General features: G+C 35.9%; 1 protein-coding gene across 1 annotated transcript in view; it reads left to right on the top strand.

Annotated features, from left to right (window-relative positions):
• Positions 1-820: 820 nt before the first annotated feature.
• Positions 821-15,602, top strand: part of LOC150108611 (tetratricopeptide repeat protein 37) — a 485,241-nt gene continuing 470,459 nt past the window's right edge. Inside the window, exons 1-3 of the mRNA XM_090416072.1 lie at positions 821-1,198; positions 4,017-4,160; positions 13,640-13,731. Coding sequence (XP_090272198.1) covers positions 1,109-1,198; positions 4,017-4,160; positions 13,640-13,731 — 326 coding nt within the window. The 5' untranslated portion in view covers positions 821-1,108. The remainder of the gene's footprint in view (positions 1,199-4,016; positions 4,161-13,639; positions 13,732-15,602) is intronic.

Here is a 15,602-nt window from a genome sequence, read left to right as displayed (position 1 = left end):
AGAACTAGGTTCTTTACTTGGAGAGTGGTAAATGAGTGGAATAAGCTTCCAGAGTCTGTTGTGGGTGCTACGACCGTGAATGAGTTCAAGGCAAGGTATGATAGATACTGTGTGAATGTTGAATAGTTGTTCTTGACATGATGTTAGGGCCTCCCTCGATGAGTCTGTCGACTCCTTGGAGTTTCCCGGAACAACAACAACAATAATAATAATAATAATAACTACCATATCTGGTCGTACCAATCTTTATCTGGTCGATTTCAATCGAAGGTGAGTTAGCCGATCTCCTACGGAGGTAGCAGGGATTTTTCTCCCGGAAACTCGGGTTTTTCATCCCGCATACAGACAAATCGGCCCTTCAGAACACAAGCAATTTACAGACAAAACATACTAGTTGTGGTAGTGGTGGAGGTGGGTGGTTGATGGAGATGATTCGTAGTAGTGGTTCGGTGTAGTGGGTGAGACAGTTGTAGGTGTCCTCCCGCGATGAGTCTTCGGACTCCTTGGAGGCGTCAGGAATAATAATCATAATAATAATAATATATCCCGAAATCATGCAAGAAAGAGTCATGGAAGAAGATAGCTCTTCGTAGGTTTAGTGAAAGTGCTAAGGAGGGGGGAAAAACTTTAAATCTCTAATCGAGCCACTAAAGGTAGCTTTTGCCGAAAATTAGAGGTACGCCAATACACAAATTTAATTTCTGCCATTGTGTGATGGTGACTCTTTTATTTTTTTCAATTGCGTATCATTTTGAAGAAAGAAGAAAAAGAGAAAGAGGGCGGAGTTTGGCAGCCACATGTGTTTAGCGTGCATCAGGAGTTGCGTATGATAGTGTTGAACTTTTTTTTTTTCACTGAATGTGATTTTTTTTGTATTCATTGTAATTCTGTTTTTATGTTGATGATTTTTATTTTTATATTAGATGAGTACAAATTTGGTTCGATAACAACTTGTTACATCGTGGACAAGAATGTTCACGATGACGTTACTGTATAAACACGCATTATTTATTGTGATGAACTTCATAAGATAAAATAAGCATATTTTTATGTATGCATTTAAAAAGTGATCATCATCATCATATTAATAATAATAAAAAAACACTCGATGGATTCCAAAGAGATAAAGTCACTGTTAAAACAATCACGAGAAGCTATTCGCGAAAAAGATTTTAAGACAGCTTTGAAGCATTGTAAAGTAAGTTTTGTTGATATGAACTCCTTAAATTTTTTTGCTGGTTTTGGTTGATATCTGGTTGACATCCGTGGATTTCAATGTGAGAGGTCTACTCTAATTCGCATACTGCCTGTCATACCATTCCTTGAATTCATTCACAATTCCCCCCCCCCTATTTATATTACTTTTAGGCAAAATCTGCTCCTTTTCTTCTCATCTTTTCTGCCTATTGTGAATTGAATTGAGACATCTCTCATGTAAGGACTGTTTGCAAGCTTGAAGGTCTTTATCAGTCTTCAGGTTCTTCCTGTATATCAAACTACAGCCCCTTATTAGCAGCCAGAATAGTTCATAGGATTACCTAATTGTTGAAGAACATACTGATGATCAGGGATTATTCGTCTTTATAAGGCTTTGATATAGCCCGATCTAGAACTGTTGGGTACCTATCTGGTCACCTAGGTTTCTTGGTAGATAGGCAAAAAAGGGGGGGGGTGTTATAGGATCAGTATTATTTATATGGGGTAGGAGTCAAAATAATTGTGGGAGAACCACACTGTCCATTAACGTAATACCTATTATATGCCTCCTTAAACTTATTCACTATTGTTGGTGTGCTCAAAACTACCTCTGGCAATCCATTCCACTTATTCATCATGCTCCAAGTAAAGAACCTAGTCTGCACACTCTTACTACCCACATTCTTAGACAACTTCCAAGTGTGACCTGATATAGAGGAATTTTTTCAGTACTTGAATTGTGTGAGGGGAAACTATGGATCATCCTTGGAAACTGAGTAACAGTGTGGTTATCAAGTGTGTGAGGACTAGTTTTTTGCTTGTAGATTAGTGAGTGAATGGAATGGATTGCTGGAGTTATTTGTAAGCACCTCGTCAGTGAATGAGTTGAAGGCAAAGTATCATATTGGTATTGTGCAAATGATGATTAGTGCTTGGTGAAATGCTACTGTGACTCCTGTGATGAGTTTATGGACTACGTGGAGGTGCCTATATAATAATAATAATTTTAGTTATTACTCATTACATTTTCTGTTATTGTTTCTATATCTCATTGAACCTAAGTATCTGTGCACAGCATTTTATGTGCAACTGGATAAGGGCATAAAGAAGTATAACAAACCTCTTATTCATTTTCATTAGTGCTCAGTTCTGTTCAGTCCCCACAGAAATTTCTTGTGTTGTCTTTTACCACTTGCAATATATTTGCTGAATCTTGACTTCTTGTCCACTTAATTTCCAACAGTGCAGTTCAGTTCCACTTTTATAATGTATAGTGTAGACTCTTTTCAGTTATTGAAAAGAAAGAGCATTATGCTGACCTGGCATCCATTCACCGCTGTCAGCTTTGTTAAGTACTGAAGAGATGCTATATTGTTTCTTATCATTTTCCTCTGCTACCACTTTGCGTTACCAGTCAAGGACTGAATATTCTTCTCTCTTTTGAAACCATTGAAAATATGTGTAATACGCAAATTAAACATGCGAAGCTTATGTGAAACCTTGTGTCCTTCAACAGCATTTGAAGGGCACAGAGATCTGTTCTTCAGATGCTGTTAAAGTGGATAGAAGCATAGGTCACCTTTAAGTAAAAGTGACTTTTCCCCACTGTTATCCTCATTCTCTTTTAATTTCTATTCCTTTACTTTGATTTATTGATTGGTAATACTGCAATTACCAATCATGCGGTATTCTCTCATAGGCCTTTGCAAGCTTTAGCATTATATATAATCATTTTCTTTATTCATCTATGTTGTCACTTTGTTATAAACTATAAATAGCCTCCTTTTAAACCCTATGAAGTTTCATATTGCTGCCACCTTATCCCCTCCATCTTAATCGGAAGAATGATACATGCTCATTGGTTGGAAAGACCTGGGCATGAATTCAATCAACAATGAGGGGAACATTTGATAATTGTTTTTATTTGAGTTGGTTGGTCTCAGATGAAGGAGAGTTTTTTTTTTATTATTTTATTTTTTATTGTTATTTTTTCAGCGTTGGATTTTTACTCTTCCGACTGTTCCGTGAATGTGCAACTGACAATCTGCTTTTTTAAAGTTATCCTGATCAGATCTAACTGGCCATTGGATTTCATATTTAAAATAAATAAAAGATGAGTTAAAAAGAAGAGAGTGAGAGAAAATGAGAGATGCCATGGTTGTTACTATTACTATTTGACACCTCCTGGAAGTTCAAAGACTCATCGAGGGAGGGCACCTACTCTACAACTCTCTGGCAACTACAACAAACTGCAACTTCCATTATCTACACCAACGCCATCTACCACCCACCACCACCACCACTAATATTTTCTCAGACAATCACAAACATCCAGGCCTATAGCAGGATTCGAAACCGCAGCCTTTTGGATGGAGAGTGGGTATGCTAACCAGGTCGGCCGTTATATAAATACTGGATCATTCTGTACTGGTCCACTTCATAGATTTAATCATCTGGATTTCAGAAGATGGAGAGGGTGGGAGGGGGATGATTGACTTAGAGTGGTAAGTGACAGAGAAGGAAGCTGAATCCTCTATACAAAGAATGAATAGATTCTTTGTATAGAGGATGGTGGATAAGTAAAATGCATAGCCAAAGAGTAATTACTTTGAATAAGTTTAAGAGAAAGTATGACAGGCATAATAATGACTAGTATAAGCTTTCCTAAAATGATTTGTGATTTCATAGGGTTTATGATGATAATATGTATTTGGATTTGGTAACTGGTTTGGACTTGTTAATAACACCTTAGAAACCAAATAGTAGAAATATGCACAGGTCCTGCAATTCTTCTTTCTTTCTTTTTTTTTTTTTTTTAGGCTATCCTTAAAATAGACAAAAAAAATTACAATGCATATGTATTTGTGGGTGTATCAGCACAGGAACTGGATCAGCCTGAACAAGCTGTAGCTGCTTATAGAAGAGCTATAGAAATATCTCCAGATCAAATTTTAGCATGGCAGGTAAGTCATTCAGTCATTTATTGGTTAAGCAGAATATATATATTGAAATTCAACTTTGTTTGCCTAAATTAGTTTGTGTCGTGCGGTGGTACAGATTGCTATCAGTGGTCCACCAAGAACAAAACTATGTAAACATTTAGATTATTATTGTTATTGATAATAGCTATGAAACCTAGATGAAAATTCTGCAAATAAATAATAATTTAATGTGTTGTTCATATTTCATTTTATTCTTGATGTAAACATTTAATATGTATTTTCTTTATTTATTTCTATCCTCACGAAACACATCATACCTTTCCATCTCTATTCCTGTCAGGATGTCATCCTCATCTAACCATGTCTCACTTATTCCGACAATCTCTGGGTGCACAGACGCAATTAGTGCAACCATTTCATCCGCCTTGTTTCTTATACTTCTAGCATTGGTATACAAACACAACAACTCATTTCTGGATCTACAGCTAGTTCCACTGATACCACTCACTTGATGTGATCTCTCCATGCTGGACTGGGGCCATTTCCCTTTCTGCTTCTTCATTTTAGAACCCTTTGCAATTCCATCTGTTTCCTTTTGATCCCTGATCATCCCATTACTTTCCTGCCTACACATTCTCTCACCTCCTCTTGGAGCATCCACCTTTCTCACGCTGTGTATCAATATGTGGAACTACAAGGGGGGTGATTATGAAGAGCTCAGGAGACAGCTTGCAGGTGTAGCATGGAATGAGGAGTTAGCTGGAAAAGAGATCAATGCAGCTTGGGGGATTTTCAAAAAATATTTAGTGGATGTATAATAAAATTAGTTTAATCCTTTATCCAAGTGTGAGCAAACAAAGTTTGCGCCTGAAGTATCTTCAGGACTAGGGTAAAGTGATACAACACCAGGGCAACTCGTTGCAAAGGTGGAGAAAGCTACCAACACTCCTAACTCAGTATCTCCTATAATGCAAAACACATCTCCTTGCGGATATGTCTAATGTTATGCATTAAAGGAAGGGCCACTACCCAGACTAGTTTCGACCTTTATTGAGGTCTCTTCAGTGGGAGCCAGGCCCTAGTGGAAATACCAGGCAGAAGCATTAGCAGGTCATCTCTACCTATAGGAGTTGCCAAATGGTGTGCCACCCTTTTTTTAATAAATTACTCTGGATTTGGAGAAAGATGTTGAAAGTTTATTTTTTCACTTGGTTAGAGTATAATAAAATTAGTTTAATCCTTTATCCAAGTGTGAGCAAACAAAGTTTGCGCCTGAAGTATCTTCAGGACTAGGGTAAAGTGATACAACACCAGGGCAACTCGTTGCAAAGGTGGAGAAAGCTACCAACACTCCTAACTCAGTATCTCCTATAATGCAAAACACATCTCCTTGCGGATATGTCTAATGTTATGCATTAAAGGAAGGGCCACTACCCAGACTAGTTTCGACCTTTATTGAGGTCTCTTCAGTGGGAGCCAAGCCCTAGTGGAAATAACAGGCCTTGGCTCCCACTGAAGAGACCTCAATAAAGGTCGAAACTAGTCTGGGTAGTGGCCCTTCCTTTAATGCATAACATTAGACATATCCGCAAGGAGATGTGTTTTGCATTATAGGAGATACTGAGTTAGGAGTGTTGGTAGCTTTCTCCACCTTTGCAACGAGTTGCCCTGGTGTTGTATCACTTTACCCTAGTCCTGAAGATACTTCAGGCGCAAACTTTGTTTGCTCACACTTGGATAAAGGATTAAACTAATTTTATTATACTCTAACCAAGTGAAAAAATAAACTTTCAAAATATTTAGTGGATGCAATGTCTAAATGTATACCACGGGTGAGAAGGTTAAATAAGTTAGGTGTGAGATGGATGAATAAAGAGATTAAGCATGCGATACAGAGAAAAAGGGCATTGTGGAGGCAGCATAAGAGAAGTGGAAGTAACCAATTTCATGAGTTCTACAAAGACCAGGCAAGGAGAGTGACTTGGTTGGTGAGAGTAGCTAAAGAGAGGTATGAACAGCAGTTAGCTAATGAAGCTAAAAAGAATCCTAGGGAGTTCTTTCGATATGTAGCCAGCAAAAGAAAGAATGATTATGGAAGGATGACATTGATTGGAGGAAATGGTATAAAGACAGCTGTTGCAGAATGTGTGGTGGAGATACTTAATGAGCAGTTCATAAAGATCTTTCAATCTTGTGAATGTGACTTCATGGAGAGATTAAGAGCAGTTGATGATGGGGAGGAGAGACTGACTGTAAGTGAGCAAGAGGTGTTTGGGGAGTTGAGTAAACTAGATGTAAATAAGGCTGTGGGACTTGATAATATATCACCGCGTATTCTGAAGGAATGTGCCAGAGTGTTGACACCTGCCTTGACATATTTTTTTAATACGAGTCTTGCACTTGGTCAAGTCCCTAAAGAGTGGAAGGAGGGCAAGATTGTGCCACTTCATAAAGGAGGTGATCGAACTCAAGCATCAAACTATAGGCCTATCTGTGTGTCAGGTGTTGTGGTTAAGTTGTTGGAGAAGCTTGTGAGAACTAGGATCCAGAGTTGGGTTGACAACAATGGTATAATCTTTGATGGACAGCGTGGATTTGCTAAAGGGAGGTCGTGTTTTAGTAATCTACTTACTTATTACAATAAAGTGACTGCTTCCTTGGACAGAGGAGAAGGATACACAGTAATATACTTGGATTTTGCAAAAGCTTTTGATAGAGTACCTCATGATAAGTTGACAGTCAAACTAGAGCAGATGGGGTTGGATATTAGATTAGTGCATTGGATTGGAGACTGGCTTTCTGATAGGTATCAACAAGTTGTGTATGGGGGTGCAATATCCAGGAAAAGGAAAGTCACTAGTGGAGTGCCTCAGGGATCTGTTTTAGGGCCATTACTATTTAACTTGTATATTAATGATATTGGCGAAGATTTGGATGGAGATATTCAGTTGTTTGCAGATGATGCAAAGTTGGGACGAACCATAAAGAGTAGTGAAGATGTTGTGGCCTTGCAAGAAGACTTGAATAAATTGAGTGATTGGGCAAGCAAATGGGGATGCGAGTTCAATGTTGCAAAATGTAAGGTTTTAAAATTTGGAAAACAAAGATGGGATGCAGAATTTATGCTTGGTGAGAATATATTGTTGGAAGTAGAGGAAATAAGAGATCTGGGAGTGATAGTGGATAAGGATCTAAAATTTAGGGGACACATCGCCAAAATTGTGAAGACAACACAAAGACTTCTGGGAATGATGAGGAAGACACTGACGTGTAGAAGTAGGGAGATTCTTGTTCCATTGTATAAGGCTTTGATTAGGCCACACATGGACTATTGTGCCCAGATTTGGTCGCCTGGTTTTCAGAAGGATGAAGAGATGTTGGAAAGGGTGCAAAGGCGACTGACTAAGGTAGTTTCTGACCTCTGGAATGTTGAGTATGAGGAAAGATTGAAAAGATGTAATTTGCAGAGTCTAGTGGAGAGAAGGAAGAGGGGAGATATGATAGAGACCTACAAGTTGGTGAGGGGTTGTTATAGGATCAATGGTGGAGAAGTTCTACATAGAATAGTGGGAAATCAGGGGAGAACCAGAGGTCATACCTGGAAACTGTATAAAGAGGGTGTGAGTAGGGGAGTGAGAGGCAGTTTTTTTTTGTGCAGAGTTGTGAATGATTGGAATGCCTTGCCTGAGAGTGTGGTGTCTGCAAGGAGTTTGAATGTGTTTAAGACCCGGTATGATGAGATGTGTGTGAGATAAAAGGACCTCCTAGATGAGTCTTTGACTCCATGAGGTCTTGTTTTAATAATAATAATAATAATAATAATAATAATAATAATAATAATTTTAAGGTGGCTGGTAAAATCTTGATTTTTCTTCTCTCTTTATCACAATTATCTGAATAGTTAAACATGAAGCAAAATGTAATGGCAGATAACAGGAATTTGAGAGTTCTAGATCTAGTAATTGCATAAACAAGTTTGTCTGTAGCTAAGGTGGCCACATTCTGCCATTTGGCAAAAGTGCTTATGCAGCCTTGACCTGGAGAGGTGGCTAAACATGTGGACTTTTCAGTTAAGAATTGTGGCATTACAGAACTGACAATTATGATAAACTCAGGAGACTGCATGAAGCAGTGTCATCGCATAAGAAGCTGCAAGGGAAAGATGTCGTTGTGCATTGGAAATGATAAATGAGTGTTTGAAGTAGTAGCAGACTACATATCTTTAGTTGGAAGGATAAATCAAGTGGGAATTAAATTGATGAGTAGCATCATTAAGCAGGAGCCACAAAAAAGATTATGGAGAAAATTTAAAGAGAAATATGATCAGCAAGTTCATAAACAGTACAAAATGCAAGCCAAGAAAGTGCCTGTTAAGCTAAGGAAAACAAAATCAGATTATGAGAAGAAATTAGCTTAGTCAGCCAAAGGTAATGAGAGCTCTTTCATTATTTGCAAAGGTGTGTTCATAATAATATTACAAAACCTTTATGTGAATCTATGGGATATCACTGATGTGCTACAAGAATGTGCTTGGTCTTTCTCTAGGTCTGTTTTTCCATATGATCTACATCAAACACTTGTTTTGCAAGCTTTCCTCTTCCATTCTATTTTGACCATACTACCTTAGATTAACATGGCTTACACATTCTGGAATGTTCACAATGTTATCAAGTTCCTTACTAATATCTTTATTTTTAATATGATTCTGTCATTAATGCTATCTGTTCACTATCATATCCACAGATACGAAAGTTCACTCAGAGCATTCATATCTATGATCTCTAATCTTTGATCATCTTTTACTTTTAACCCACCTCTCAGATCCATAAGTTAGAATTGCTTTGAACACTGACTTGTGTACAGCTATCTTGCACTTTCTTATTCCATATAAATTTATTCATTTGACTCTTTATCATATAAGCCTTGCTTAATCTGTTGTTCTGTTTCCATATTTAATTTGCTCTTCACAAAAAATCGTATCTAAATGTTGAAATATTTTACTTGTTTTATAATTTCTCTATGAGTTTTATGAGTATACAAGGTTATTTAGTTAAATAACCTTGTATACTCATATTGGATTTGTTTGGGAGTACATCATTATTTACATAAAGTATAAAGCTAAGTTTCACATCTCTGATTCTAATGTTCTAGTTCATGCCACTTTCTTTTGCACTATGATATAAATAAGATGATGAAGAAGAGTGGAGATAATGTGCACCCTTGTCTTACACCTTCAGTTCTAATGGCTGACTTACAGCTTAAATATACATTTTGTTCCATTTGCCATGTATAATTGTAGAATTCTGAATAACTTTTCGAGATCTACAAAACTTCAGTAGAGATCCTTAGGATTTCTCAACTGCTTGCCATAAAGTGAAAATCTTATCCTGACAATCTCTATTTGGCCTGAACCCAGCTTGTTCTTCTCTTCCACAATTCTTTGCAGCCTCTTCTGAGATATACTTATTTAAATCATTACCTAGAATATTTAATAGAGAAATTCATCTGTAATTTTCACATTGTTTTATTTTCCTTTTCCTTTTTTTTACTTTTATTTTTTATTAATGTATGAGAATTATGAGATCTCTGCTCCAATCATCTTTTATCTCCATGTTTGAGCATTTCTGGTCTAACATCATCTCCTCCTCCTGTCTTTTCTTATTTCAGTCTTTTGATAATTTTTTTCTACCTCAAGTACTGAATATACATTCCTCTTGAATATATTTTGCTTATGTTCTGTCACTGCTTGTTTCATAATGTCTAATAGCATTTCATACAAAAGAAAAAGGAGTGGGGGCAGTTTACTTAGGTGTTTGGCACTATTTTATTACAATCAAAATGTTTCTTTTTACATTTTGTTGCAATTTAAAAATTCCATTATTTAGAAATATCAGAGTAACCAGAAATACTATTATTATTCAGTATTACATTCATGTAACAAAAGTCGACTTTCTGGTATCAATCTTCTTCTCTAACTCTTGTATAGATAGATAGATAATGATGGTAAAGTGATTCCCGCTGTATTGAGAACAACTTACTTCAAGTCTCCTCTTATCTTTTGCCAGAAAGACAGAAAAATCATCAGTAGTTTATATGCCAATAATTCTCTTGTCCAGATGGTATCCCCCCCCCCCCTCCCTCCCACATTTGCACTCAAAATATACACCCAGAATTAGTACCTATCCTATATTGCTTGTATATGCTGTCATGCTTATCTGGCATCTACCTAATTTAAGAGCATGGAATCAGTCCTATATTCACTCTGTCGAGGGGAAAAAATAAAAAAGGAAATAAAAGTCGGTAAACTATTAAGTTGCCATTCTACTGTTCCTCTCAAAAACAATGGAGATCTTCAAAAGGCAACTTCTTTACTACCTGAAGGCTCACCAAATTAGTGATTTATCTATTAGTAATGATATCTACATTGAAGTAAGAGTAGCATAATATGAATGAATTATACTACTCTTACTTCACAGTAGATAACATCAACAATTGTGATCTTTGGGCATAAGCTATGAAAAGATTTGGAGCCATTCATTATTGCCCTTGGCATTTCCAAGGGCAATAATGAATGTTATGAAGCTCCTGTAAAATCGGGGATTTTTTTGATTTATTGAGTATTTTCTTAGATCCAAGATTGTTTCTATAATAGTCTTAAAAATGGTTCCAAAAACTTGCCACAACAAGACAGTATTTAAAGCACAAGTTTACATAGTAACCTTTGTCCTGCTGAACAGAAACATTGCAACAGTGATGTTTATAATATTACTGGGGATAATCTGACATTGGAAATATCCTGATTGTGTGAAATTATTGAAAATTGACCAAAGAATTTGAAAAAGTCGTGACACATTTAAAAACTTGGAAAATGTTTGCAACCTAGGCAAAAATTAAAGTTATAACAAATGTAATAGAAAAACAAAAGAAATGAGATGGTTCTTGTTGGAATTAGTGATCTAAGTAGTGACAAATATAGTATGAGAGATGATGTGAAAGGTCTGTTGGGAGAAGTGAGGAAGAAAAGTGAGAGAGTAAAAATTGTTGGGTTGTTACCGATACATGACAGTACCAAGTTAATGATGGCTATGATAGCAGCTCAGGAAAGATACCACGGAAATGGAAAGAATGTATAATAGTTCTGTTGAAAGGGTGATGCAAAAGCCAATGTCTTTGCATCACCACTCGATCAGTATCTACTATCAGTATCACCAAGTAACTACCAGCCTATCAGTATCTCTGGAGTGGTGGTGAAGATTTCAGAGTAGTAGTAAGAATTCACATACAGAAATGGGTTGACAGACAAGCTATTCTTTGTAAGGAATGAACAGCATGGGTTTACTAAAAGGAGGTCATTATTTTTTAAAATTTTAATTTTTTAAAATGTTTTAAATTTTAAATAAAACATAGGTCATGTTATAGCAATTTGCTCATGTTTTATAACAACGTTATGACTGAGTTGGATAAATGGAATGGATATACTATTATGCAGTTGTATTTTGCTAAGGATATTTGATAGGATACCACATGAAAGGTTGTTGCATAAACTGGAGACTATGGATTTGGAATGTAAACTCTTGACTTGGATGGTTGACAGGTATCAAAAAGCAGTATACAGTGGGTGTGAATATTAGGAAGGATCCAACAGGAGATTCAATTGTTTGCTGATGATGCAAGGATATGTATGTCCAGTAGCAATGCTACAGATATCCAGCACTTACAGAATGACTTGAATAGGTTGGAAATTTGGGTAAATGATAATGACTGTCAGTTCAATGTTAGTAAGTGACAAGTTTGCACTTTGGCATAAGATTTTCGAAGGCATATTAGCTCGGTTATGCTGCAAGAAACTGGTGAGGCTAGGGATCTTGGCATTTATGGTGGATAGGAATTTAATGTTCAAAAAGTCACATAGCAAAAATTACAAATACTACTCATAGGATAATTGCGATATTGAAACAAACCCTATCCTATGTAAGGATAAGGAAGTCATTTTGCCTTGTAAAGAGGCAAAATGTCTTGATATGAATGCACCTGGACTACTGACTGCAGATTTGGTCTTCTGTGTTTGGAGGGGATAAAGGAGCTGTGGAAAGGGTGTAAAGAAATGTTACAAAGATTATATTAGGATTATGGAATGTAGATCATGAGGACAGATTGAGGTATATATGGATTACAGACTGGTTAACAGGAGTGATATGATACAGGAATATGAACTTTTTAATGGGTGTTATAGGATATCATCTAATTAAATTTTTTGTTATATGGAAGTTGGGGAGACAACACTGGGGCATCCATGGAAGTTAGGTTTGTTCATGGTTAAGAAAGAAAGAAGTAAGAAAGTTAGCAAAGGGGTAATTTTTCTCTTACAGAGCAGTGAATGAAACAGTTTGCCTCTTGAAGTGGTAAGTGCATCTAGTGTGAATTAGTTTAAGAGACGATATGGCAGCTGGTTTAGGTGATATATAATCTCCCTTGAGGTCATAGAGAATAATAATAAAATCTCAATTTTTAGTGCTAACAAAATGCATTTCTGTCTTATTTCTTTTAAGAAAGATCCTCACTTTACTTACTCTTGATAATATTCAGATTGCTCTTTTTGGATTAACATCTCCACCCTTTCCTGGCATGATCATATTATATCTGTAGTTTCTTTAGCCTCCAAAAACCTTGGTGTCCTCTTCCATTGAAAATGATACTTCTCGCCTGTACAACTTCTAACACTATAAATCACCAATCCATCCATCCCTAGAATGCTGCGTTTACCTATGGTGTGGTGTATCAAAAACCATCCAAAAAATGTTTGATGCTATCTAAAACAGCTTAATAGATGACTCCTTTCTAACAGATTCACTCCTCTCAATTTTTTTTTATAGATGTTCAGTTTCTGCATGATATCTTTTCTATATGTAATATCATGAGTGCTGCTGCAGTGAACTGAAAGGTGATATGATTCAGACATAAGTTGATGAGAGGAGGATCACATAGATGCAGGAAAATAGGTGATGAGAGAAGGCTAGGTCATCCTTGGAAACTGTATAAGGGTTATGTTAGTAATGAAGTAAAAGAAAATGAGATATTTTGCATAGCAAGTGGAATGCATTGCCAAAGTGAGTGGCAAATGTCCAGTCCTGAATGTCAGGTCAAGGTGTGATATGCATTGTGGTCCGTAGGAAACGTTCTCTCCTGTGATGAGTCTTGTGGGTTTGGACCTGGAAATAATACTAATGCACTTATAATCATGACTTATAAGAAACCTAAATAATGGTAAAGAAAATAATGCTATTAGTATTATTTTCTTCTCCATTATTTCTGTCTCCTGTGAGTGCATGATTTTGTATGCTTTGGAATTTACAATGACAAGTGCACTAAATTAAATAAAAAAAAAGAAAAGAAAGGAATCATTTATGAAATCTATTGATTTCAGGTATAAAGTTTTATATAAGTGATAAAAAAAACAACCTTAATTTAATAATGATTGAACTATTATTTTTTTAATACAGGGTCTTAGTAACTTTTACGAGAAGTGCTGTACAGAAGACAAGAAAGAAGAGCATGTTGAAGTATATGAGAAACTTATTGATCTCCTGAAAGAGTGAGAAATTACTTCTTTTTTCTTTAATTTGAAAATTTGAATCAACATACTAATCAGTATGCAAAACACTTTCATTCTCATAATAAAATCAAAATTTGATTTTAAAATATCTTTGATATTTATTTTTTGATTCAAAAAATAAAAAAAACAATAAACTAACACTCCTTTGATTTTTATTTTATGTTTGATATAAAACAATCAATAAAAATTGCAATTGATATTCCTGGGAGATCTTATGCTTCTTATGTGCGCTACCTTTGTATAAAATGTATTTAACCATTTTTACATACATCTTCTTCCTTATACCCTCTTTTTACCTTGCGGTGTTGAGGGTCCATTGATCATCGGACCTCTCTCTGTTTACAGGATAAGGTGGTCAGCCTTATGCCCCGGTGTATCCTATGGCCTGTAGTGTTGAGTTCTCAAGGCCAGTTTGCCTGCATTGTGGGATGAAAAACCCCAGAATAAACTGGGGAAAAAACCCTGCTGTCCACGCCCAAGACTGGCTAACTTGGCTATGGCTGAGGAAGATCCTTCAGCTCCTCACGTCACCGACGGGAATTGAACCTAGGACACTCCTTCCCCAGGCATATGGTTGCGAAGCGCATATGCCACTAGGCTAACCGCGCGGACTTAACCATTTTTAAGCTTGTAGAATTAGAAGTATAATCAAAATTACTGCTAACTGGTTTCTGATTTTATAAACTGCCTTTTAAGAAATGTGGAGAACTGACCAAAGCATCTTATGTAACATCTGGCCTTATTTATATGAGTTCACCTGGATCCAGAATGAGTGATTAAACGTGCTGTTTAATTATTTATATGTGCTGTGTTTATTCCATTAAACCTTAAAATTCGTTCATACCAGCATGTAAGGCTAAATATTCAATTGGTATTAATTTATTTCTTTTCTTTCCAGTATTAGTATGTACTTAAAATTTCTATAATATTAATCTCAAAATATAAGTATAGTGTTCCATCCATCCATCAGTGGCTTTAACAGGCACATGCGCCCATATCCTTCCAAGTATCTTTGGATTTCCTAACCGTAATACGAGGATAAGGTGGTTACCCTGCCTCCAAGTCTTCTTGTCTGTAAATTGCATGTGTTCCACTGGCTGGTTTATCTGTTTTGAGGGACAAAAAAACTCGAGTTTCTGGGAAAACTCTAACTTTATATGAGACTGAGTAACTCACCTTTAGTAGAAAGAGACCAGATAAAGGTTCCTCATGTCATGGACGGGAATTGAACCCAGGTCTTTCTGACCAAAGGGCTTCGTCTATACCGACTGAGCTACAGAGGCTCTAAGTATAGTGTTACTTATGTGTATGCTGTAATATTTTTTTTTTTCAGTAATAAGATTTTGAGTCTTAATTTTTAATATCTAATACTATTCAAAATTTACTTTTTTCCTATACGCTGAAATGTAGAGTTTATTATTATAGTTTTTTATGATCAGAATAAATACAAAAATTCTTATTGAAAAAGAAACTGGAAATATGAATCAATTAAATTTTTAGCAATTCCTAAGGTTTCTCAGGAACTACAATATCCAGATTTCCAAATATAAAAAATGTCAGTAATTTAGAAACTTCAGTGTGAATGCAGGTGGAAAACACACAGTGAGTAGTAAGGACCATACTCATTCCATTATTATAAAATTTCTTGATGATCTTTTGGTTAAAAGATGGATTCTCTGGAAGATAATTTTTATACGAGTTTGCTTAAGAATTATCTAAAAGAACAATTCTTAGTAGAACATGTTATATTTAAATACAAATAATTTATGATTTCTAAAATAATGTCTAATGTAATGAGATTATATAAATAATTTTGTGTGCATAAAAGAAAATCAAACCATATGTTGTGG

This window comes from Typopeltis vanoorti, chromosome 3 (genome assembly GCF_054136105.1).
Source record: "Typopeltis vanoorti isolate ZY-2024b chromosome 3, IOZ_Tvanoo_1.0, whole genome shotgun sequence".
NCBI classification, from domain to species: domain Eukaryota; kingdom Metazoa; phylum Arthropoda; class Arachnida; order Uropygi; family Thelyphonidae; genus Typopeltis; species Typopeltis vanoorti.
The sequence above is the reverse complement of the archived record's forward strand: the minus strand, read 5'-3'. Positions and strand labels throughout refer to the sequence as shown.